At 40.5% G+C, this 24,732-nt stretch overlaps 1 protein-coding gene across 3 annotated transcripts in view; it reads right to left on the bottom strand.

The window, feature by feature from the left end:
• Window positions 1–24,732, bottom strand: part of AMBRA1 (autophagy and beclin 1 regulator 1) — a 126,173-nt gene that overhangs the window by 32,621 nt on the left and 68,820 nt on the right. For all 3 annotated transcript variants that reach the window (XM_066188001.1, XM_066188003.1, XM_066188002.1), the window contains 3 exons: window positions 16,613–16,723; window positions 7,521–7,709; window positions 6,918–7,072 (listed from right to left, as the gene is read on the bottom strand). In XM_066188001.1, the coding sequence (XP_066044098.1) occupies window positions 6,918–7,072; window positions 7,521–7,709; window positions 16,613–16,723 (455 nt within the window). The remainder of the gene's footprint in view (window positions 1–6,917; window positions 7,073–7,520; window positions 7,710–16,612; window positions 16,724–24,732) is intronic.

Here is a 24,732-nt window from a genome sequence, read left to right as displayed (position 1 = left end):
GGGAAGGTCTTATGAAGAAATGGATCATCTTAGGTAACAAAGCTCTCACTCAGGAAAACAACACACTTGCAGTCAAGTGGCTCATTATTTTACTACCTGTCTTTCAAAGGCTGTAAAACCAGGGTGATAGCTTCAAAAACCCCCTTAGGGGACTGGTCCAAACCTAGATCTGAAACCTATGGTTGAGTAAGCAAGAAATTGTTAAACAAAACAATTATCCTTTCTTTTGCACATGCACATAGTTGGAAAAGATGAAAGGAGAGAAATAGGAATGCCAAAGGGATTGGAGTAACAGAAGATAGATACACGTGTATGTATATTCAGTGCAGATGCATGAGCAAAGCGAACTGTGCAAGCAGGACTGCATCCCACTGCTACTCTCTCTTGCAAAAATCACCAATGGCTCTCAATGCTGCATCAATTTAATAGAGATATGGTCATTTCTCCGGCAATAGGAACGACAACCTTTTTCATTTTTGCCCATAACTCAGACTGCAAACCAAACCCAGCATCTGTGAATTCCTCATTAAATGTCATGCTGAGACTGTAACAGCAACATCTACAATGTGTTAAAAACCCAACGACAAGAGCAAAGGATTTGCGCACAGCTGCCATTCCACTCTGTTCTCCGTCTGCTGAGCCTCAGTAGAATGGCATACAAGATCAAATGTCAACAATGTGTTGATGACAGAGCTACATGCATCCTTATCTAGGTGAAAAGAGGCTGTCATCCAGATGCCTACATGTCAGGAAGGAATAAATACTGGAAGAAAGATCTGGTTCAAATTTAATTCAAGGAAGATGGTAAGAAGAAGTATTGAAAAAAGTTTCTATGAAATAACAAACAGCAATTTCTTCTCAGCCCATGACCAGTTCAATACAAATTGGTAATAATTCACTTTGGCTCCCTTCCCCCTAAATGACTCGGGCAAGATGACTACACATAAATAAGCTCAGATGTGGAACCATGTTTGCCATAATTTCTTAAATCTAATTAAAACTATGTATCAAACTGCATCAAAGCTAACAGTAGCTCCTGTGGGGCAAACAGGCTCAAGGCCTTATCTGAAGTGCAAAAGCTCTGCTCTCCAAATACTGGACCTCATATTAAACAAAATGTCTTGGCTCTCAGGTTCACATCCCGTGAAGTAAAAACATCCTGAAGAGATGTCATTTGCCTTTACTTCGCACCAGTTTGCTAAAACGGACATTGTCCCATGTTTAACTATCACATGAGATATTAACACGGTATTTTATGAAGGGTTCTAATGAGTTTTTTGTTTCCTTCAAGTTCTGTCTTTGCAGATGTCAAGCAGACACAGCTGAATTGCTCAAGACAGCAATATAACTAACTCTTACAACATACTATTTCTGCATATCCATACTCAAATGTGCACGTCTGTGCAAATCTTCATGTCACCAGCACCACCAAGGTTGTGCTGCATTTTCCAGTGATGTTGAATACAGCTCTTTTTTACAGCAGCCTATATAAGCATTGTTTACCAACACAGGTTTTGGTAATAATCTGTTTTCCTAAAGATACCTGACAGAACCTGCCAATACACAGAAGATATAAACTATTCAGTCTCAACCAGACAATTATGCTCCACTCTATTAAAAAGAGGGATTTCCTGTTTCAGTCAAAAAAGGGTTCTGTTTCCATGTTCTCTTCCTAGTATCAACAAATGCCTACAAGTCTGTGACTTTGCATGGCCTTTTGAAAGCCTAAAAAACATCTATGTGGTTTGACTTCTGCCAAGAGTGAAAAATTTCTTTGGGCAGTAATTGGTCATATTATTTGCAGTTCTACTTGGAGTTGTCAGATGATCACCCCGTTGACCTGAAGACGTCAAAGCTTTCTTAAAAGAAGACCCAAGGGACCACACTGACACATTCTTCAACAACACAGCAAGAGGATGGTGCTTTCTTATCCACTTTTCTTGTTCTCAGAAATACGCTACTTCACATTAACACTTTCACTGGAGGTACTGTGTTGCAGTAAGCCATCGCCTCATATTCTCCTAACCAATTTTATTTTCGCATTATGAAGGATTCTGATAAAACTAACTTGTGCCCCAGTGAAGCAGATGTGCAGGGAATTTGCTTTCAGGCTTAAAGCTTGGTCATTATGGCTGCAGGAGTTTGCACAGCTCACCCAGAGAGTCAGTGAGTGACCTTTGCAGACCACACTGAATACATTCTACTGGCACTTGCAGGAAGCTCAGAATGCAACAGCAATTAGGAAAACTGCGTATTTTCACATATTCTGTGCATTGTACTCATTAAAAGTTAATATGCTGGAACAAAAAAAACCTTGGCTTTGTGCTAAAACTCTACAAGTCTTTCTGTTTCGGGCCCTTCTTCCTGTGGTATTTGGAATTCTCCATCTGTTTACAACGGAAACGTACACATACTCTCTTCCATCCAGGCTATTGACTGACCACTTAATAGGAATGTTTCCCAAATAGCAGCAGTCTTGTCAAGAACTAATTCTGGATCTCCACAGCCTGATTTTTTCCACATTCAAAGCAAGAGCAGCATTTGAGATGGGGATTGGTTAAGTCGCTCTATCCCCACAAATTGTACGATTTGTTCTTCATCTTCATGTCAATCAAATTTTTCCATCACCTACCTCACTTCTTATATCCTCAACTTAAAAGCTAGTTTCAAGGTTTTATTTTAATTTGGATTCCAGTAATCATGTTTTGCTGATATTTCCAAGTCATCTTTCTCTGGGTAGAATGAAAAACATTAAACATTGCAAGGGCATCAGCATTTGTGAATGCTAGAAATAAAACTACCTTTGGGCTGCCTTTCTCACTAGTACCCACTGCTATCAGATCCAGGGCAATATGATCATTACTCTTCCCATGTTTCTAATGACCCGCAGCTCCAAACAAGATTCTAATTTCATATTCTTCTAAGTCCTTTAACATCCAAATATGCTTGGAAGCATGAGGAATTCAAAAATCACACTAAACTGAACTGCTTGAAAACATGCTTTATTTAGAGACAAATTCCACCTATGTTTTCAAAACAGGCTACAAAACCCATTCTTACTCCACATTTGGAGTCCTGTCTCCAAGCTTTCTATCTCTGAAACTCAAATTGCAGACAATTCCCAGCACCACTGCTTTCTGTACCACCCCCAAGCTGTATTTCTGCTAAAAGCAATTCCTTCCCTGTACTCTCCAGCTACAGATACACTTCAGAGATGTGCAAAAAAAAAATCCCCCAAGAACACAAGCAACAAACCACTTGATGTTCATGCACACTCCTCCTGTTAAGTCGACGTGACTAGAGAGCTTCTGTTTTTCAGACTGAAGTTTAAAAACCGTTCTTCAGCAAAGCCAGGTTTCCATGTGAAATGCTAATCAGACCAATCTGAAGGGAGTGAGCAAGAAAAGCATGAACCTATAGCTCACAACTACCACATCTGATGACAATTCATGACTTCATTTCTGAACGAAATCTGTAACTGTCAAATCATGACAGCTCTGACCTGTTGTGAACTCTGCCTAATCTCTCTGAAAAACTAGCAGCAGGATGTATACTGACAGTGTACACTTGTAAAACCAAGGTGCTCCTTAGAACAATCCAAAAGTGCTGTAGTTCCTAGAAAATGACATCAACGGCCAGTGGATTTCTAGTACAATTAAATGTATTAAAGTTTCATGTAACAAAATTAATTAACTGCATCAGATACAAGATGGAAGACACTCTCCAAGAAATAGAAATCTGCATTCCACTGCCTGCTAGTTAGGGATGTGGAAGAAGGGTTAATTTGCATCAGAAATAATCACTGAATTGCATTGGTCAGCAGTGGCTTAGAGGCCATGTTGCCAAGCCCTACTCTTCCAGGTCATTGACTGTAAATCCATGAGGGAGGCAGGCAGGCAGGAAGGCAGGAAGAACTGTCAAACAACTTATAAGAATTCTCAAAGAATGTAATGTAGCATTTCTTTCGGGAGTTTTGGAGTAGGGTATAATTAAAATATCCACAAAATATTGCTTCAAACATGGCTCTGACTCATTTTTAATTAAGAGTTTGAGTAACAAGTGCTTTGTATTACAAGCTGTTGGCAGAGAGGCAACAAAAATGCTTTCTGATTCTCTCTAAGGTGCATATTAAATTAGATATTAAAGAATACAGGTTCACCAGGTTTCCTAAACCTTTTTGTACTGCCTGCTGGCCAAGCTATAAACAGATTTTTACTCAACTGTACGTGAATGTCAGCCACTATAAGGACAGAGTGCTAGGAATATGATAAAGTTTCCTACTTAAAACTCTATTTTCATTTTGCACGTCTTGGAAAGTATTACAAACTTATGAAGCAGTCTTACAGCAAAACTCAAGGCAGAAGAAATACCTGTGATGGATGAACTAATTTTTACAACTAGACGGAGGAGTAGTATTTAATTAATTAATTTAATTAACAGCTGTGTGCTTTCTAAGCTTGGTCCTGTAGACTGCACAAAGACAACCAGCAGCATAGCAAAATGTTGAAACAATACTCAACATCATTCAACAGGAAGGTTCTTTAACCAAATTAATTCAAACTGATCTAGCTGTGACCTTGTCACACACGCATAAAGCTCCAAGTCCAAAGCAGCCAGAAACAAGACATTTTTAACATCTTAAAGCATGATTTGGAAAAGGGGAAAACAGCAATATAGTTAGCAAATCCTGCTAGACTGGATGGATTTTAAAACGTGGGGGAAAGGTTTTTGGAAGCTATAAATACATGTGCAAGAAAGATGAAAAAAGCAACCTTTAGGATACATGCAATCCATCTGGAGAAAAAAAAATCCAGAACTACAGCAGATGAGAAAGACAGAAGTGCAGTGATGTGGAGCAAGTCTGAAAAGCAAGAGTGGGAAAAAATTGTACAAAATTTTCAATGCACCAAAACAGCAACCCCCCCTGAAACCTGAACCCCCCACCTCAATGGTTTCCGACTGCATAAGTAAAGGCTGTTGTCCAAAAGAAATAGAAAAAAATCCAATCCTCTGTGGGCTTCTGGTAAAACTGTGCTTATCACATTATGTACATTTAAACACATTCCAGAACGAGGGGGGAAAAAAGAAAAAAAAAAAAAAAAAAGAGTTTTTTGGAGAGAATTCAAGAGAGAGAAAAAAAAAATGAAAGCTGGGAAGATTAAATTACAAGAGAAGATTAAAGAATACAAAGCATTACTTCACTAAATGGTGACTAAGAGCAGGGGTACAAGCATTTGAAGACACGGAGATGAAGAAATATAAATGAAACATTTAGACAGTCAGCTTGCTGATCTAGCTGGCTACAGAAAAATGTCTCCAAAAGTAAGGGCTAGAAGCCATAGCAACTGGAGTTCAGAGCAAATGTAAAGGACAGATGAGAGGAAGACGTGATTTTTGCTAATAGGACTTCTCTGTCTTAACTTATGATATGGTAAATAGACTGTGGGAAGGGCTACTCCAGTTTCTGGCAGAAAAAACAAACGCATCTCACGAGGATCTTAAAATAGCTTTAAAAGAAACAGTACCAGGGCAAACCAGATTTTTAAAAGGCTTTAAGAGGATGCTGAATCCATGTACTTTTTGATCTTATATCCACACAGCTTTCAATAACTCCACCTGTAAAGCTTTTTCAGGTCTGAAAAAGTGCTGACTGGTGCACCAAAGAACACCTTCATCATTTATCTTCCCTTGCCTTATAATATGGAACAGATTATGACAATCAACAAGAGTTTTAGATCAGCTGATAAAGTGGCTCTCTCTGAATCACGAACTGTCTGAAGAGCAACTACAGAATCCAAAGGTGAATCAAAGTATTTCTCCCAGTAACAAGTCCCTCCCCAGTGTCAGGTCACTAGACAAACGCCTCACTGCAACCCTTGTGCATTGGGAAAATAGTGTACGGCCAAAAGCAATAATAATTAGAGAGGCTTTAAACAAAAACAAAAAAAGAAAAATATTTTAGAAGAAAAAAAAAGACAGGAAAAAAAGATTTCTCATGGAATGAGTTGCACTACAGTAAAGTTATCTTTCAAAGTGAAAAGTTTGAAGATTCATTTTTCATGTCCTTTAACAAGTCACCTGAATACATGGTCCAGAACTTGAACCCAACCCAAATTTCAGCTTTAGAAATTAAAATTACTTATTTCTGACTCCTTACCTGTCTTTGTGCATTATGAACTGGACATGGCTTTTACTACCTAGAGCTATCACTGAAGAGCTCTTGTACTTGACTCAGTAAGAAAGCAAGACACATGTTCTCAACTCTGCCAGTTAGTGAAAAGATGAAGGTTTTTCCTCAGGTACTAAATGAGTCAGAGTGGTTCAGCTCATGATTCAGCTGTCCCACAATGCAGAAGACCATAAAGATCATTCCATTGCCAAAATATGCTTACACAGACATTAGGAACGAACTAATGAAAAGCCAGCAAAGCCTGTTTGGGAAAAGCATGGTGAACTTCAGTTTGCAGGTACAATATGAAGCTTGACTCCTACCCTTCCTGAAACTGGTGGTGGCTGCTGTCCTAGAGGATAGCTGCTTTTAGGAATGCTAGAAAATGATCCTGAAGCCTCAGCTGATATGCTGCCTCAGCAAAGCCAACTGTAGTACCACAAGCAAGATGCATATCACCTGATAAAATACAAAACACCTACTAGGTACTCTGAATGATGTCTAGCCCTAGGAATGTATTCCACAACATGGACTCTATTTGTCTGTCATCATATCTGAAACAAGAGAAATGTTCCACAGTTCTGTTGTATTTACATTCTCCTGCCACATTTGCATACCTCTGCAATAAATTCCTTCACATGTTTATTATTCAGTGGGTCTGGAGCACGCTACCTCTGTTATCATAAACCCAGCAACCATCTACTAGGCTGGAGCCAAACACACAGAAACAGAATACACATATACTCACCCTCATAGAGGTTTCTCCACCATGGGGCTGTTGCAGCCTGAAAACTTGAGCAACCATGTGCTCTGTAGTGGGGTGCAACAGGATACGTCGGGAAGCCAGTCCCACCATAACATATCTGCCCATTGGAGACAGGCTCACAGAAATGGCATTAGGTCCTACAAAGAGAAAAAGGGTTATTTCTCTCATGGGTTGACATCCTGCCCCATGTTTCATCCTCACAGCTTTTTCACTCCCTTCCAGCATTGCCATAATGTATGCCATACTAATCTCATTCTTATAAGGGGTAGAGAATAAGGAGACCTGCACAAGTTACAAATTCTGGAAGACATTTCCTTGCTGCAGGTGCTCTGTCTCTAAGACAATGAAGTCCTTTAAGGAATAAAAACTATTCTTTTGCAGCTCCCCCATGCCAGCACCTTACTTTACCAGACTGTATCATAAGCCTCTCCCCAGCAGTACTGCATCTGTGGCTGGCTAGATGGCCACTCCAATGTTTCCTGTTGCTACAATTACTGATGTTCAGGCTCTTGCATTCCTTACTGAAGGCTGAAGTTCTGAGGTTCTCACACCCCCACCCAACCTGACTTCTTGCCGTATGCTTACCAAATCGCTTTGTGTAAAGCATCTCGCCCAAGTTGTGGGGTGCCAGAGAATATACAGCCAGTATTCCTTCATCAGGGAAGCCTCTCTGACTGCTGGGAATGAAGGCTGCCAGCAGCTGCCCATCGGCAGAGATATCACAGCTAGCATCATTGTAAATTTTGCAGTTTTGGACAAGCACATTCACAGAGGCTGCAAAGAAAGAAATGAATAGTCATTAAAGTACTAAGGCTGAACAGAATAAAGTAAGATTTAAACTTAATGTTGGACAATGGACAGTACACGCAGAAGTCACTCAAGGCATTTAGCTTCCTCCAAAAGTTTATGAAATGTTAATACCCTGATTAATGTATAACTTGCTCCAAAACGGAGATAAGCACTGCAGCGAGGCCAGGAAATTAAATTTACTCACCTCCTGAAGCCTTCAGCCAAGAAATTGTAGCAATTGCACTTTATCAAACCCCTCCCTTTGTTAAGTATAACAGCATCCTTTGCAAAGGACAGCACAGTTTAAACAAATCTCAAATCATGACACTGACAAACTCCAGCAGCATTCTCATTAGAAACAGTACACCTTAATTCATTTCCCCTTCTGTCGTGGAGCACCCAGTTCCCGCTCTCCTCATCTCCAATAAACAGGAGATGAGTGAAAAACTCCTCCCTGCAGATACAGACATTCATTTCTGACAGCTGATTTCTACACTCATCTTGGATAAAGTCAGTGAGAAAGGGCAGAGACTTCTCCAGCCAGTCCTCCATTTAATTGCACATGCATATCAGGGAAGTAACTGTTCAGCAGACTAGTGAGCAGCAATCCACAAAACAATAGCTTTATTTTAATCCCTGCTCGTAAGTTGCTGGGTGACCTCATCCAAGTGTTTTCCCCTTTGTACCTCGAATATGAAGACTTTGAAGTACGAGATTTCAAGGCCTCTAAGCGCCATCTACACCAACAGTTCAGTGGCATCTCGTTAAGACATAGCTGGAGTGATGTCCATTCTACCAGCCTAACCTAAAAGCACTCCAGTTTTTCAGGAGGTTTGCAGCTGAACCTGCATACACTATTTTTGGGATAGGGAAATTTCAGGTTCTGGTATTTTCAAACTCAAGAGTATACAGATATTTAAAAAATAGAAATAAAGCCCACGTTTGCAATATGGAAAGTTTGCACACTAGAAGATGGAACCCCCCCGTCTCATGTTTGAAGTTACAACACCTGTAGAAATCAACAATGTAGAACACTGTCGATTTCTACAGTTCAGAAATGATCTTCTAACCATCAGACTATACCTAGCCCAGAAGAGGCCTTAGTATGTTCAGCTACAAGTACAAAGAAGTTTATGAAGGCAGTTCTTAGTCTAGATTCCTTATTAGTTTAACAAGTAACAGTATCAAGGATGCTTTGTGCATATTTCTGAAAGTCCAACCTTGTAAATCAAACTAAGGCTATAACTGAATACTTTGACAAATCCTACCCTTTGTTTCCAACACCTGTGTAGAAAAAAGCTGCATCAGGGAACTGTTGTGAGAACTTACTGACTGCTGCCTGGGTCATTCTTTCGCCAGAACAATTTCCCAAGCCAGTACACCCCATGGCTGCATAGATGCTTGCAGCAGCACAAAAAGTCATGGGAGGGAAGCAGACAGGACTGCCCTTCTTACAGCATTGCTGATTTAAAGCATTCACTGAACCTCATCTTTAATTCTTCTGGTCTCAAAGACACCTCTCTTGGGAACTGCTTTCCGCTGTGGCTGAGTATGAGCTTCTACCTACTGTTCCATTTAGGAAACTGATGAAAAAGAAGAGGATTGAAAGTGGACTATGTAATTACATTCTCTACCAAACCACCTACACCTATACTCTAAATTTATTTCACCAGTTTTCAGTCTTGAAGCTGCTAAAAACAGTAATTTTCAGCCTAGTATAAACAGAAAGGTGCTGAACAGAAAAAGGTAAATAACTGTAGTCACTATCAAGGCTGCAATACCAGTATATGAAATACACACAGTCCTTAAAGAACAGGTAGTTCAAAAGATGACAAAATTCCTGAGTGCTTAGTCTGAAGCCAATTGAACAGAAGACAAGAGAATAAAGACTATACTGCTTAATTAAAAACGAGATTTTAAATGTGCCCTTAAAAAAAAAAATCTAGGCTTTATTTAAACACTCATCATGTCACCACAAGAGAAGATGGGCATCAACACAAGAACTGCAGTTTGTGCTGTGAACCAGCTAAAGGATACACACAACAGGTTGCACCACAGTATTCCCAATCAAACTGTGAGGATTCCTTCTGAGTGACTCATTCCAACACCAGTCCTATTTATTAGCTTTATCAATGGGCTAGGCACACAATGGAGCTGGTTGATGAATCCTCTTGATAAAGTTGGGTAATTTCTTTAACAGAGCATGACCAGACCACACAGTGAACTGAAGTACAGAGACATAACAGAAGTGAAATGAAAGAATGCTAGGTTGTCTTGATCTTTATAAACTTCTGCTTCACCCAGGAACTTGAAAACATGAGACAATCGACTTTAGTTACTGTAGCAAAAACTGACCCATCACCCAGTGTAACAGTGAAAGCGACAGCAATCCTAAACTGCACTAGGGAGGACAATTCCAGCAGAAATATCAGTGCTGATACACAGCCTTGTGCTGAGAACACATGCAAGACCCCTGGACACAGTTTGGGCCAGCCATGTTCAAGAGCGATTAAACCCTAAATGATAACATGTCCAACAAAGAAGATGACGGGGGAAAATGAAAGATGAATTTTATGTTCAAACAAACAGAAAACACCAACACCAACCCTCCCAAAAAAAGTGGGGGGAGGAAATGGAATTGTATAATGTCTTTTCAAAAACTACAGAAAGTAAGTGCCATAAAAACATCCATTTTCTACAAATAATGTTGAAAACTGACCACTACCCAGGGGTAAGTGGGTCAAAGAAGCATTGAGTTTGGAGATTAAGTTTTCAACAAAAACAGCAAGATTCTAGAGCAGTCTTTTCAACAGACATGAAAGGAGCAAAGAATTTAACCAATTACAAGACAGAATATTAGGAACTACAGTATGTGCTTGCCTAAGGCAGCAGGGAGCTAGTTTGTTTGGATAAGGGGTCCTTTCCCATCAATTCCTTTGTAGTGGTGCTCTAATAAGCAGTGATCTAAAAAACTGGGAGAAAAAATTGAAGGAATGGGAACATACTAAAAAGATGTCTATTGGGACTTTCAGCCACAAGACTTTACTTGAAAGAGAGCCAAGCAAGAAGACAACAAACAGAGCAAATAAACATAGCACACATGCAGAGCATTTGCTAGGGATACAACTAGGAAATATCCCCAACACCAACCCCACAAAAAACCCTTTTGATTATTGGAAAAAAAATATATAGTCCAGTCCATTTGCTGGGGGTCTAAGAACTGTTCTCTCTTACTCCTATTCTGCAAGACACGAAAGTTTGTCCTGCACCTCTGGGGTCTGGTTGCAGTTTCCATGAGATAGCCATGGCTTCTCAACATTCTTAATTACTGTAATTTGATGCTCAATATTAGAAGTCACAAGATCATAGACTTGCTTAGATCATAGACTTGCTTCCTCAGAGCACAGGTATGGATCATTTTATCATAGGATGGTTTGGAGTTGGAAGGGACCTTTAAGACCACATAATTCCAACCCTCCTGCCATGGGGAGGGTAACCTTTGATGAGATCAGGTTGCTCAGGGCCCCATCACACATGGCACTGAACATTTCTATGGATGGGGCATACACAGCTTCTCTGGGTAACTTGTTTCGGTGTCTCACCATCCTACAGGCAAATAATTTTCTCCTAATATCCAACCTAAATCTTCCCTCTTTTAGTTAAAATCATTCTTCCTTGTCCTATCACTATCTGCCCAAGCAAAAAGCCTCTCTCTGCTTTTTTTCCTAAGGTCCATTTAAGTACTGAAAGGCTGCCCAGAGCCTTCTCTTCACCATGGTAAACAAAACCAGCTCTCTCAGCCTGTCTACAGCCCTCTGATCATCTTCATGGCCCTCCTGTGGACTTCCTCCAGCAGGTCCAGGGACAGCTCCTAAACAGGACCTATTTAGCCCAGGGGCCATTCTGTACTAATGAACTCCTGCTTTTCAAAGAGGGACAGGAAGTTTTAGAGAGAACAGATACTCATTTCTCTGTAACTACCAAAAAATCACAGTCTACAGAATCCATGTTTCTTCTCAGCTTTTGAAGTTCTTGGTTTTTAATCCAGTGCAAACTTAGACATTCCTAAGAGAAAATTCCAAATTTTTATTATCATAAGGTAAGAAATGTTTATATTTTTTCTGTACCATTTACAGATTTGGGGATATTGCCATGTTTTGTACACATCCTCACAGTTCCACGGCTATTATTTTCATCTCCAGGTCTCTAATCCTCTTCCTCATCTAGGATTTACTGTATGTCTTTTCAGAACAATGTTTGGTTTGGATCACCAGTCACCCAGAGTTGATCATATAGCACATGTTCACCCGTTTTCTATCTACAGGATTCTCCCGCTACACCTACTCCTTTTCCAGCACAGCACAGAGGTTTTTGGTGAGCAGTCCACAATGACAACCAACACGAATGGATATCATCTTGTTTTTAAATTTTGTTGCGTATGTTGAATGTCTCTTAGCAAAATATAATATGTGAGCCCTCCTGCCAAGAGAGCTATCTTTTCACCTTGATGTGTGCTGGGAATGTAAAACATTACAGATGCAAGGTGTGCTTAACAGGAAAGAGTGCTTTTATTTCAGTTTTTCATTACCTGACTCACACTGGCATTATGGTTCTCTGCTCTGCCCTCAATTACGAAGGATGAGGACTCAGGTAGCACCTACATCTGGAGCCAAGAGAGCCTACTGTGCAACCAGAAAAAGGTCTAAATGTGACAGGTGGAAATCTCAGCAAGGTTTCACGTTAAGGACAGCATTTACAAGGTTCTCAAAAGATGAGAAAGATAAACATACTCATGCATTTGACAAAGCCAGAGGCTATTTGATTTCTTTGAGCCTAAGGCCTGATCTATGAAGATAAAGCCAATAAAGAAGATTTTAGGGGGAAAATTGTTGCTATTTTTGGAAAACTACTTGCAAGAAGACTGCCCTTTCATGTTCTGTTTTCTTCTGTCGTTAATGCAACTACAGAACTGACAGAACAGATCAAAAGAAACATCAGAGAACAAATTAATCAAGCTGTTGTGCCAACTTGGAGTGCTTACACCTACAACATTAATTATGCTTGAAGCTGGGGAAGGCCTGGAATGCCAGCAGCAATAGCACTGTTTGCCAAAGTAAAACTGTGCTGGACTCACCATCCACTCCTAGCCACCCTCAGAGATGGCACTCTTAACAGCTGCTCCTATTTAAAATTTTGTTTAGTATTAATTTTTTTCTTCTTCTACTAAGTTACCCTGCATTCCATTGTGGATCAGTAAGTATTGATCAAATTGCCTTTGTCAAGACCCAAGGAGTGTTAGAGCAGGACAAATTCCTGATTCCTAAACGAGATCAGTTCAACACTAGAAATTGGCAAGAAATTGAAATTATGAGCAGTGGGTAGCATGAGAGAAACTACATTAAAAATATAAATGACAGAGAAAGCCTTCAAATATTTTACTGTGAAAAGCCTATATTCTACACTGTTTTCAATACTTAGTTGCAGGAATTTTAAGGATATGCAACACTCACTAGAAGAATATTAAATAAATGCAGAAATAGCATTGTCTCTGCTGTCAAATAAATTCTCCGCCCCTATGCTGATATGACTGACAATTTCAATATAAGACCGGGTCATGTTTATTTCAGAGCTATTAAAAGCAAACCTGGCAAAAGGAGAGAAGAAATCTGAAGCTATCTTTTTCCATTTTGCAATTAACAGAGAAAGACAGGGCTAAAATTCCACAAGTCCCTGCACAGCCATTTTCCCAGGACTGCCAGGATCTGCTTTTGTATGCTCTTGCTGGACTGAGTGTCAGTGAGGTTGCTGCTGCAGAGCCACATCCTGAGCCCAAGGCTTCCAAGGCTGCTGGGGCCCAGACGCTGAGATCACAGGACTGCACTAATCACGCTGCTGTCACTTACTCAGATGCATCCGCTTCAGTGGAAAACATCCTACTTCCAAGCTATCTTTTCTTTGTTTAATTGTTACAGGAAGAAGAGCTGCACAGAGATGGAGGTTGGCCACAGAGTCCCTGCTTTGATGGAGAGAGGAGCTGGCAGGCAGTCCCAAACTTCAGCTGCATCATTTCATCTGCCTGAACTCCCAAACTACTTGCGGCTCAAGCCAGTCCCAGGAGGTACAATAGCCCCCTCTGTGTAAACAGATTATCTCACAGGACCACCTCTGATTTACAGGAAACAATGGGAGGAAAAATAGCAGCTACTGAGGTCACATGCTTTACTGGGAAAATAGCTTATTTCCAATATCATGAAGAATCACAAAAAACTCATCCAACCCACCACCCCACTGTTACTCATTTGAGAATATGAGAATCACAAACATTCTGAGCTGGAAGGGACCCACAAGGATCACCAAGCCCAACTCTTAAGTGAACGGCCCATATGGGGATTGAACCCACAACACTGATGTTCTCAGCACCACGCTCTACCATCTCTAAGTTGTGCACCTTGGCAAACTTGCAGCTTGCCTTTGTTCTGTGCCTAGGGAAGCTTGGCAAATACCTGGTTTAGTAGAAGCACAGCTGCTACATCTTCATACATCCCTACTACACTCTGGCAGAAGGAGATAAGGTCAACAGACTAGAAATGCCAGGATTGGGCTCAGTATATAGAAGAAGAGTAAAAACGAACATTTCCAAATGGTCATAAGACAAAATGGACAAGCCAAGTACTATGAAGCACAGCATGGGGAGTCAGAAGGGCTGGGGATGGACTTGTAGCTGGAATGTGGCCCACAAGAAGGGCACAATGACAACAGAAACCATACTCAATTTCCAGCTAATTGGAAGCTTTTTCAGAATAAAAGCATCCTGGTAGGTGAAAGGGAGAGGATTGAAACACTGATGTATTGAGTAGCAGCAGATGGTTCTTAATTTCAATGGGATTTTATAAATTATAAACAAACATCTTATGTTGTTTTGTTTGTTGTGTTTTTTTGTTGTGTTTTTTTTTTTTTTTTTAATTAACAGTCTTCTCCTCAGCAGCCAGATGAGGCAAAAAAATAAGCTATGAGCAGCTGAAGCACTCTTCAGCCACTCTACAACTCGCAGAGAAGTCCCAAAGAATTTAAGTTGCTTTCCCCTCTGACTTCTTCTTTATTCTGTTCCAGAGTCTGGCCGGACCTCCAAAAGTATTGCCACTATGTGGCAAAACTTTGCCTTGAACACCGATTCTTACAAGAAGCTGGGCGGGAATATGGACCGGATGGGTGATCCAAACTGTCCAAAAGGACCTCCCACACCACAGAACACGGTGCCCAGTGTATAAATTGGGGGAGTTCACAGGAAGGGGCCAGTCACTCTTGGGAATGGGATGGGTACTGGTCAGTGGGTGGTGAGTTGTGCATCACTTGTGTTTCTTGGGCTTTATTCCCTGCCCCACTTCCCCTCTCTCTCCTCTCCCCCCTCCTCACCCCCTCTTTTCATCACTATTATTGCTGTTGTTAACTTTATTTCAATTATTAAACTGGTTTTATTTCAACCCTTGAGTTTTACCTTTTTCTGCTTGTCCTCCCTATCCTGAGGGGGCAGGAAGGAAGTGAGCAAGTGGCTGCATGGGCTAAACCATGACAGCCAGCCTGGATGGAGCTTTGAGCAACCTGATCTATTGAAAGATGTTTCTGTTCATAGAAGGGGAGGTGAACAAGATGTTTCAAACTCCATTCCAGACAAAACTATTAGTTGATTCTCTGATTTCGATTCTCTGCATCTCTCCTACTGCAGTGTCACCATACATTCTCCTTTTGTGGGTTCTTTAAGCAGCAGGACACTACCCCAGAGACATCTATTGCCAGATATGCAATTTCTGGAAATGCAGCACACAGAGCTAGCACTGTGAGAGTTCTTCTCAATTCATTTTAGTGACTACCTGTGAAAGCACAAGTCTTTCTGAAAACAGAATCCCTGTTCTCCCTAAAAAATTCAGTCCCTTAAAGTAGAACCCAATCTGCTTCTGCCGAGAAATCAAGCAGTGAGTTTCACATATGCACAGAGATGGCCTAAGCTAAAAATCACTTGCACATAGAAACATTCATGAATATCTACGTCCTATCTTCATCCCAGGCTGCCACAAACATTTCTGCAGCTGTGCAACAAGCTATATTAGGATAGCATTCTGGGTTAAAAATAGCCTTTCTAGTCAAGTTAGTTTTAGCCCTGAAAATGTCATTCTTTGATTAGCTGACCACAAATATCAAACATGCTTGTGCCTGCATAAGGAAGTCTTTTCCAATGTGAGAGCTAGCTTATGCCATAGAACACATGTGAAACTACAGTCTAATTTTCAAAAAATGAAATAGAAAATAAATGAAATCAGCAGTATCACTTGGATTCCTGTCAGAAATAATTTTTGCCTGAGAAACAGGACGAATCACTGCTTTTACAAATGACTAGAAGGTATATCTACTTCCCTGGGCTTGCAACACTATGGTAAGCAACAGACTAGGGTCCTGATTCCCAAAATGTATTGCAGCACTATAACACACACTAAAGTCAGTAACACAGCGAAATCAGACACAGTTCATTAGCAAGTTGTAATTTAAAGGTATAAAGACAATATTTCTTTAGAAACTTGTTAGTAAGAGAATCAAGACATTGAATACAGAATTCTAAGAGAATGGTTAGTACATGCCCATGAAAAGGCTCACAAAAAACAAGCCCTATTTACACATGGATTTGCTGATTGCAAGAATACATGAGATAGATAGAGCGGGAACAGCTCTACAAGCTTTTAGTCAACTTCTTCAAAAGACTAAGCATTTTACAGTTCCCAATGCAACATGACAAACAAGACCTGCAACATACAGCTGCCTTTGAAAGATCCTAGAGCTTACCCTAGCTCTGGGTAGCATAGACTTAAAATGAGGTACTGGTGTCTTTTCCAACTTACCATTGCTGATTTCAGGCAGATCAAACTTAGTGAAGTCCCACCACTGGAGCCGGTAGGTGGTGTTGGCAATGTTGCTGGCCACAGCTGACTGTCCATCCCCAATCACAGCACCTACAGAAAAGGGGGAAATAATTAGCAATTTAACCTCTACAAGAATAACCAGAAAGAAAGCCAGGGAGACAAAACCATAGAAAACCATTTAAAGTCCAATACTCAAAACTCTAGATTCTTAAAGAAATCTTATTTACAGAAATGGCAGCACGTCCTCAATAAGCCACAGAGCACAGGAAATTAACAGGAAAGCATCTCCCTGCAACACATTTCTGAAAGAAAATAAAGTCGATAAGAGATAAGACTTGCCCAGAAACACAAGGCAGAAATCCTAATCAATTCATTTGGTGCAAAATGCATTCTACTTATCAACAGTAGCGAAGCTGTATTTTCACAGACCCAAAATTGTCTAGTACAGGTATGAAGGCACATCAGAATACAAACCGAGGAAAAGCACTGCTCTAGCAAATTACGCACATTTGTGGATATAATCACTGCTCCTACTGTAAACTTCACTCAGAAGATACAGGTTGCTTACAGTATTTGTCACATAGTAAGGATTGTAACAAAATACAGGCCTGGAAGATCTAGGAGCTGGCCTTTCGCTGCTTTGTGTGGCCCAGTCTACAGCAGGCAAGGGCTGTTCTAACTCCAGGCAAACACCATGGCCCTTGCTAACTGCCCAAGGATTTCGGCAGCAGCCCAAAATCAGAAGGGTAAGCACAATTCTTCAGAAACAATCATAAAGAACCTATTTTTCCCAGCACAAAGGAACAGCCCCTGGTTACTCAAGTCAGCACACATTTGAGAAAGCTGAGACGCATTAAATGGAATTCCCAGGGAGAGAAACAGAAACAAGAGACAGTTCATCCATAGTAGTACTACAGACAAAATTCTCATGCTATTTGCAGTCTCTAAGGCCTTCATGGACAGGCAGCCCATGTATTACACACAGATCCTGGCAACCAGAGATATTCAGCATAATAAAATCTGATAAGAGAGAGCAAAGCAAGATCACTCCTAAGCACAAATTACTAAAAGCAAAGCTTCCAGTGTCTACGGTCTGGATTTCAGCATTTCTGCACTGTCTCCAGTGGGAACTACACAGCCAAGTCAGTGCCTTCACTCTCCTGGAAGGGCTGGCTCAGGACTTTGCTGCCACAGCAGCAGTAATAGAAGAGTCATCACTTTGACAACTCTGTCAGACACCTGTGCAGAGTTAAGAGCTTGCTAACTGCTAGTATGTTAAACTGGTGTGGAGGAAGATGGAGAGAGAAGGGTGGCTGGATAGTTACTTCTCTTATCAAATCCCAAAAGACCACTCAGGCATGGGAAAAGAAAGAACGAAAGAACGAAATGCCTGAACACACAAACACACCAACAGTTTTTTCGCTTTCTCAGCAAAGCAAAGAACAAGCCAGGCAGGACAAAGTAAGCAAATTCTAGACTGGTACAGATAAATAAATACACCAAGAAGGCTGCTTGAGTCCTGATTTTTGGTTCTAGAGAAAGCTCAAAAATATACAAAGAGTAAGACTTCTGAGTACTGTGCACTCAACTCTGTCAGGCCTCCAGCAAATAACCAACCTTCACTGTACGCATCTGCTCCATCTCTGTACCTGCCTCTGTCAGACACGCATGGATCACTTGGAGAGTAGAATTAAAAACATTTCCGTTGCTCTAACATATGCCCAAGGCCGCCTCCTCTACATCCCTCAAAACAAAGGGCTCCTCTGAACAGAAGATATGCACTGGAGAAAGCAGATTGAATGAATTCATAAAATTACACTTTGCAACCAGAAGTAGAAGAACAATTAAATTTTATGTTGTTTCATCTTTAAAAGTCTTCTCATTGCAAGCCTGGATTTGGTACACAAAGGCAGATCTCCAGCTGTCTGGCCTTCAGCCCTTAGGAAGGGAAAAGAAAAACAGGTGCTCTACAAATGTGAAGCAGTGGGTCTTCCTGCAGGGAAACAGGAACTAACATCACCAGCAAGGTAGCAGCTGCCTTGGACAGAGTCAGGCAAGGAAAATACTCTGTCAAGACAGGCAACAGAAGTTCTACTGAGGGCACATAATACCAGAATATTGATCTTATCACAGATGACCACTACAAAGTTACATAATCTGTTTTGCAATGAGAACAACCTTCCTAGGTATAACAAGCAATATATAAAATGGAGAGGAACATGCCTTAGGAGAACAATCATGCTTTCCTCTACATCAGAGAAGCTTTGCAAAATCAGTAAGTACTCCACAAACAGTGAGTTCATCTGGCTTACACAATTGCTGCACCTACTGCTAAAAGTACCATAAAAAGCAACTGGCAAGTAGAAAAGATGTTTTGTTTTGTTTTTTCTGTAAAATTTCTCATTTTTGCATCCCTTTCCCTGTAACCTTCAGCTTAGTTTTGGTGTTCATTTAAACCCTGCATCCTCCTAACCTCCAAAGGCACTCACATCATATACAGAGAAATTAACAATGGAAAAAAGCGGTACTGCCCCATCTACAGGACAGCCCCACGCAAATTTCAGAGCCAGCACAAGCTGTCGTGTAATGGTAATGCTTCAGGTTACACGTACCTTTATCAAAGAGATTAGGACACAGGCAACACAGTTCTTAGTGTGAAAGGTGCATGTTCAGAAAAATTTAGTCCATTTCTCAAAGGCTTCAAACCAGTGTAACTAACACTAATCAGAAATCCATGATCTACATCTTTTATTAAGTAATTATCTCTACTTATACTAATTATGTAATTGAGGAGTGCAATTATTAAATTATATTTATATACATATAACAAAGTGGAATAACATTTGTATCACAAGTCCTGCTAGATGCCTCTCACATGCATGCATGCACTGTCCTACAGCAAAGATGATTAAAAGCATGTAAACATTTCAGACAATGAATTGAGGGAAGAAAATACCCCCTAGCACAGAAATGTGCAATCCTAACCTGTATTGTCCTCTTTGGTTTACAGAAAACATTGTAGACCACAGTTGGAAGACTTAGGAAAGTTAAAATCCTCACTACAGAGCTTTTGTTCACCATGTAGCATGAGAACTCATTCTCAGCTGGCTGAGCCCAGTCAAGGTCTCAGTCTGGATGAGAGCAGAAGGTGCTGTTGCTTGTCAAATTGTAGTATATGTAACCTGGAGGCAAACAACACACTTCAGCTTCTTAAATTTGGGGAGCAACAGATCAGCTCTTACAAGCAGCTGTTCTCACCAAGCACCTGACAGTCCTGATTCCTGGGTCTTCCACTATTTGATGGGACCACAAATGACTGCAGTGGGTACCCAAGGGTCTCAGGCTTGTCATCCTCACAAACAGAACGACCTTTTTCTGCAGAGAAGATGTAGATTTCAAAATGCTGAAATCCAAAGTGAGGGCCAATTGAAATGCAGTGAACGTAGGTTTGATTGGCAGCTTTCCTGCGTCTGTCTATCACTGCGTAATAAACACTGGATGATGGCAGAAATGAAGATAAATGCTTTCAGCAGCCCCCCTTTTCCCCTCCACCACCCTGAACTCCATCCACCCCCACTCAGCACATGACAAAAGAGTTTAAAGAGTGGGGGGGGGAAGAAAGTCTTAACAAAGACTTAAATAAAAAAATCCTCAAATCTTTTCTTATAGGCCACCTACACTGACAGATATTTATCCATCAGTCTCAATCTCCTCAGAGGATCCAACATATCTTGGCATATGGAGAAATGAACCTTTACCAGTCAACTATTGCTCATTTATGAATCAAGCCATGCCAGCCAATGTCTGAGTTTCGACTGAAAGGGGGAAAAGGGGTGCAAAACCAGATCCCTTGGCACTCCTGCACTCCCTCAGTGAAAAGCAGGCTAACTTCAGACTAGTACTATCAAGCTCTCAGAAGAACAACTAGTACTCTAGAGCTATACAGGCTTTGGGCTACATGTTTCGGGAATATGATGCATCTACATAGTATGGGAATTTCTCTTCCATGTATTTAACAGAAACCAGAGATCAATTTTTTTCCTAAGCTAGATCCCTTAGTCTTAATTTGTTAGTGTCTGGCAGGTCTCCTTGTAATAAGAGAAAAAATTATTATGATGCTTACAGATAAGTTTGAAGAAGCTGGAGAATCCCCTTAGCAAATCTGTGACTCATTTTGAGGGAGTGATTAGGCCCTGGTATAAAATTTCCCCTAGATTAGTACTTGCATCTCTAAGCATGGGTACTTTGAAAAGTAATTACCTCATTACGAAACCATTTGTAACTATAGCTGTTACTGAGGTTAATCTACACTTGTAGAAAGGATCTATCAGAATTGAGGGGTTTTACATTTACTTGTACTAGATTGACTACAATCCAGGCTCCAGGAAGTCCAAAACACAGAACAAATCCATTTGACAAACCAAGGATAAGGTTCTTTGCTGCAAGAATACACCAGATTCTCTCAACTAGTTCTGAAACAATTTGAATTCAGGCAAAATGATTACTGAAGTCTAGTGGAGATGCAACAGGTTCTTATACATTTCCAACCCTCAAGTATTTTATAGGAAAGCCTAGTTTGGGGGACTGTCTTTGATGACAATAAATATATTAAATTCTGAATGTGAATTGGACAAGTCTCAGCACATCTCTGTGCCAGGCTACCTCGAAGACACTGCTTTTGAAGCGGATGAGCTATCTAAAACTGGGCCAATGCTGTGGAAAGCGTATGCAGAGCAACCATGAATTTTCAATCATTTCTTTTGATGTTCTACAATGTACAAGCAAGCTGTAAATAGGAAATGGGCAAAATAATTTTCATGAATGGATGCACAATATGCTACTAAGAGTAGTTCAGCATATGCTAAGAGGTCGATGCTCTCTGAAGGCTGAACCTTCAAAAGGCTATTATTTTTTCTTTATTCCAGATGTATAAAATAAGAAGAAATGTAATTTCCCATTCATGTTCATTCCTACTGTAAAATTTCCTTTTAAAAGGGGCAATACTTAGTATGCTGAGTTCCACAGACCTATCAGCTATGGGAATTGGAGCAGGACTCAGCTGTAGGTAAGTGAAGATGACCATCCTAATAGGAGCCAGTCAAGTGCCCAAGGGGTCCACTTACATTGAGAACAATGCAAACATCATATAGGAAACGGAATTTTTCAGCCACAAGTTTTAGACTTCAAAAGGAAATCAGTTAATCTGCAACAAGCACAAACAATAAAAGAACAGATGCCTGGCCAAAAGCCTCCACCTCCAATATGGTCATGATGGCTCCCTGACGTCTTACCTTCCTATATTTCATTTCTTAGTCTGATCATCTAACTATTAATAAAGGTACGTGTCTTGTAAGCATTTGTCTTTGATGGTAGAGTCCAGTTTTCCCTCAGGGAAACCAGAAGACATTAAGATCCTTTTCAAATGCATCCCCTCTTATCTGTATTGTTTGCACCTCACCAAGCAAGCTAGCAATTCTTCTCCTTAAGAGAATTCACACTCTGTTGCTGTTCACTATAGAGATTACCCTGCTCATGTCACTCTGCTACACATGAGAGTTGGAAAACCAGATATGCAACAGCACGGACAGTTTCCTGAATGAGCAAAAGCTGAGCCAATCATATTTGCACAGAATAGAGAATGAGGAAAATCCTGTACTCTGTGAAAAACAGATTATTTTATTACAGCCTTTGCATATATACATTGGAGCAAACAAATGTCTCTGTTTAGGAAAGTCTCATCCTACTCAGGGTGACCAATAAAGAACAGTTTCATTTCCTTGCTGTAGCTACATCAACCCTCTCAGCTTCTGGTAGTGACAAACTGTGGCCTGTTGACGAGAACTTTCTCCAACAATCCAATATCAGATATGCACTGCTGAACAGAAAAAAACCCAAACAAATAAACTGTGAGGAATACACAGAATACCTTCCTTCTACCTTCCAAATCTCTATCAATCAGCAACTCAAGTACAGCACTGCTACCATAAAAGGCTGACACTATTTAAACAGTATCTGCATACTATCTTTTATCTGTAAGATTCATAATCTCTTATGCCATACAAGAAAAAAAAACCACAAACAAACAAATGAACAAAAAACCAAACCCAAACTAACCCCAAAACAAACAAACCAACCCACCCCAAACCCCCTCTCACAAAAAACCAAAGAGAAATACGATCTGAATCATGGGCAGGCCAGAGTATCTTACACATCACCTTAGTGATGCGTTGAGAGCAACTGATCAACAACGGCTAGAAGGGAGAAGGCATGAATGACACAAGTGAGATCTTGATTTTGGCAACTAAACAGAAAGTAACAGCATGTTACTTTTTCATGTTGTTAATGATACATAATTATTTAGCTTATGCACAGTTCGAAAGTTCATTCTTGCATTCTTCTAGTAAGTACAATTCACCAGAAAACCAAAAATCTACTTGCAAAAGAAGCAGAGCTCTAAGTCTTAGTGATGCTCTTATCTCTGTACAACTCAAATGAAGCTGTTAAATGCTACTTTCTTCTTTATAAGAAAATCCTCACGAACAAGGACTGTTTAGGTTCAGCTGCTTGTGTTCTCATTAGTCATTTGTGATGCTTTAAGCTGCAGTGGATGGGAAGTTCCCTGCGAAGGCTCCCCTACACTATTCCTTTACACCGTGTAACAGCATGCATGCATACACATTTAAAGAAGCAAAGCAACACTTGTTTAGGGACAATCATGAAACTCCTGGAATCCGGATGCTGGATACAGTACTGGAATGGTATGTAAAGACATGCAGGTGCTCCACGAAGCCCTCAGGTCAAAAAAAAAAAGAGTCTCATGGGTCTAGGCAAGTCAAAATAAATCTTTCTGTAAACTGAGATGCTGCATCATTGAAAGAGTTTAGCAGGAAAAGGTTATGGATATAAAACAAACACTTGTTACCCTTGGCTGAAACAACTTGCAATCTTTTTGAGAAGTGGATGGTCAAACAAGCTCGCTCTTTTTTTCATTTAGGCCCCTGGCTGGGAAGAGTAGTGAAAGTCTGACAGGAGTCTTCCTATCAGCAAACTGCTGGAGCTGTTAAACTTGTTTTGAGATCCCTTCTCTATTTCTATGCGATAGCGGCATGTGTTAAAAGCATGCCTCACACTACCATATGATTCAGGCAGTAAAACATGTTTCCTTCAGTGTAGCCTTTTAGGGAAAATATTCAAGCACTAAAAATATATTCCAATCTGCATTTTGTTTAACGAATGTTTTGGTTTGACCTTTTCTGCATACTTGCAGCCTTTTATACGATTTGTCTGTATGCATTTAAGAACCCTTTACACAAAACAATGAGTAAATGCTCGGAGAAAGGGATTAACATTTTCTTCATAATTTCTATTACAAAATTCTCTGATACTTACAAAATCAGCTGTAAGAGCCATCAAGCTACTGCCCAGGAATGGGAGTCTGAAATCTACTAACTGGAAAATACTGGGGAAATAAGGACAATCTTTACCTTGTCAGTGTGAGGAGAAACAATAATTTCGGTTACAGGCATTTCTGCATCTGGAGGTCCACATCAATCTACTAAAAAAAATCAGTAAGGTACTACACTTGAAATCTTCTCCCAACCAACTGATTCTGGAAAGGAAAAAGGGTTTTGCAAATTAATGGAGGGTGGGGCGGGGGGGAGTAGTGAATGAGTCCAAGACACGCTGACAGATGAAAAGGCAGAAGAGAACTGAACTCTGCAGTGTCTAAAGAAATGCGTATTCACTTCCTTCACCTCCGAACCCACACATGCAGGCATGTTCACGGTCCTGCATCCTTGTAAACGTCCAGAAATAGTAGGTGACTATCCAAATCAAAATGCCCTATCTCTCCAGCCAGAAATAAACGAAATCCCTGGTAATATGAACTAGGAAGGTCTCAATAGCTAATATGTGCTCTGTGTGTCTGGGGTTCCTCCCTCCGCTTACTCTGCAACTCGTGATGCCTCTGCTCTCTCCCATCACTAAGTCCCTTGCACCATCACCAAGCCCATCATTAAATGCTTTTGGAAGTCCGCTTTTTAATCTTCACATCTGCGTTTATTCTCTGCACAAAACCAGAGTGGAATCTATGCCTGGCA

Source organism: Chamaea fasciata, unplaced genomic scaffold, assembly GCF_029207755.1.
Source record: "Chamaea fasciata isolate MVZ Bird 193981 ecotype frontalis unplaced genomic scaffold, bChaFas1.0.hap1 SCAF_7, whole genome shotgun sequence".
In the NCBI taxonomy this organism is placed as follows: domain Eukaryota; kingdom Metazoa; phylum Chordata; class Aves; order Passeriformes; family Sylviidae; genus Chamaea; species Chamaea fasciata.
The sequence above is the reverse complement of the archived record's forward strand: the minus strand, read 5'-3'. Positions and strand labels throughout refer to the sequence as shown.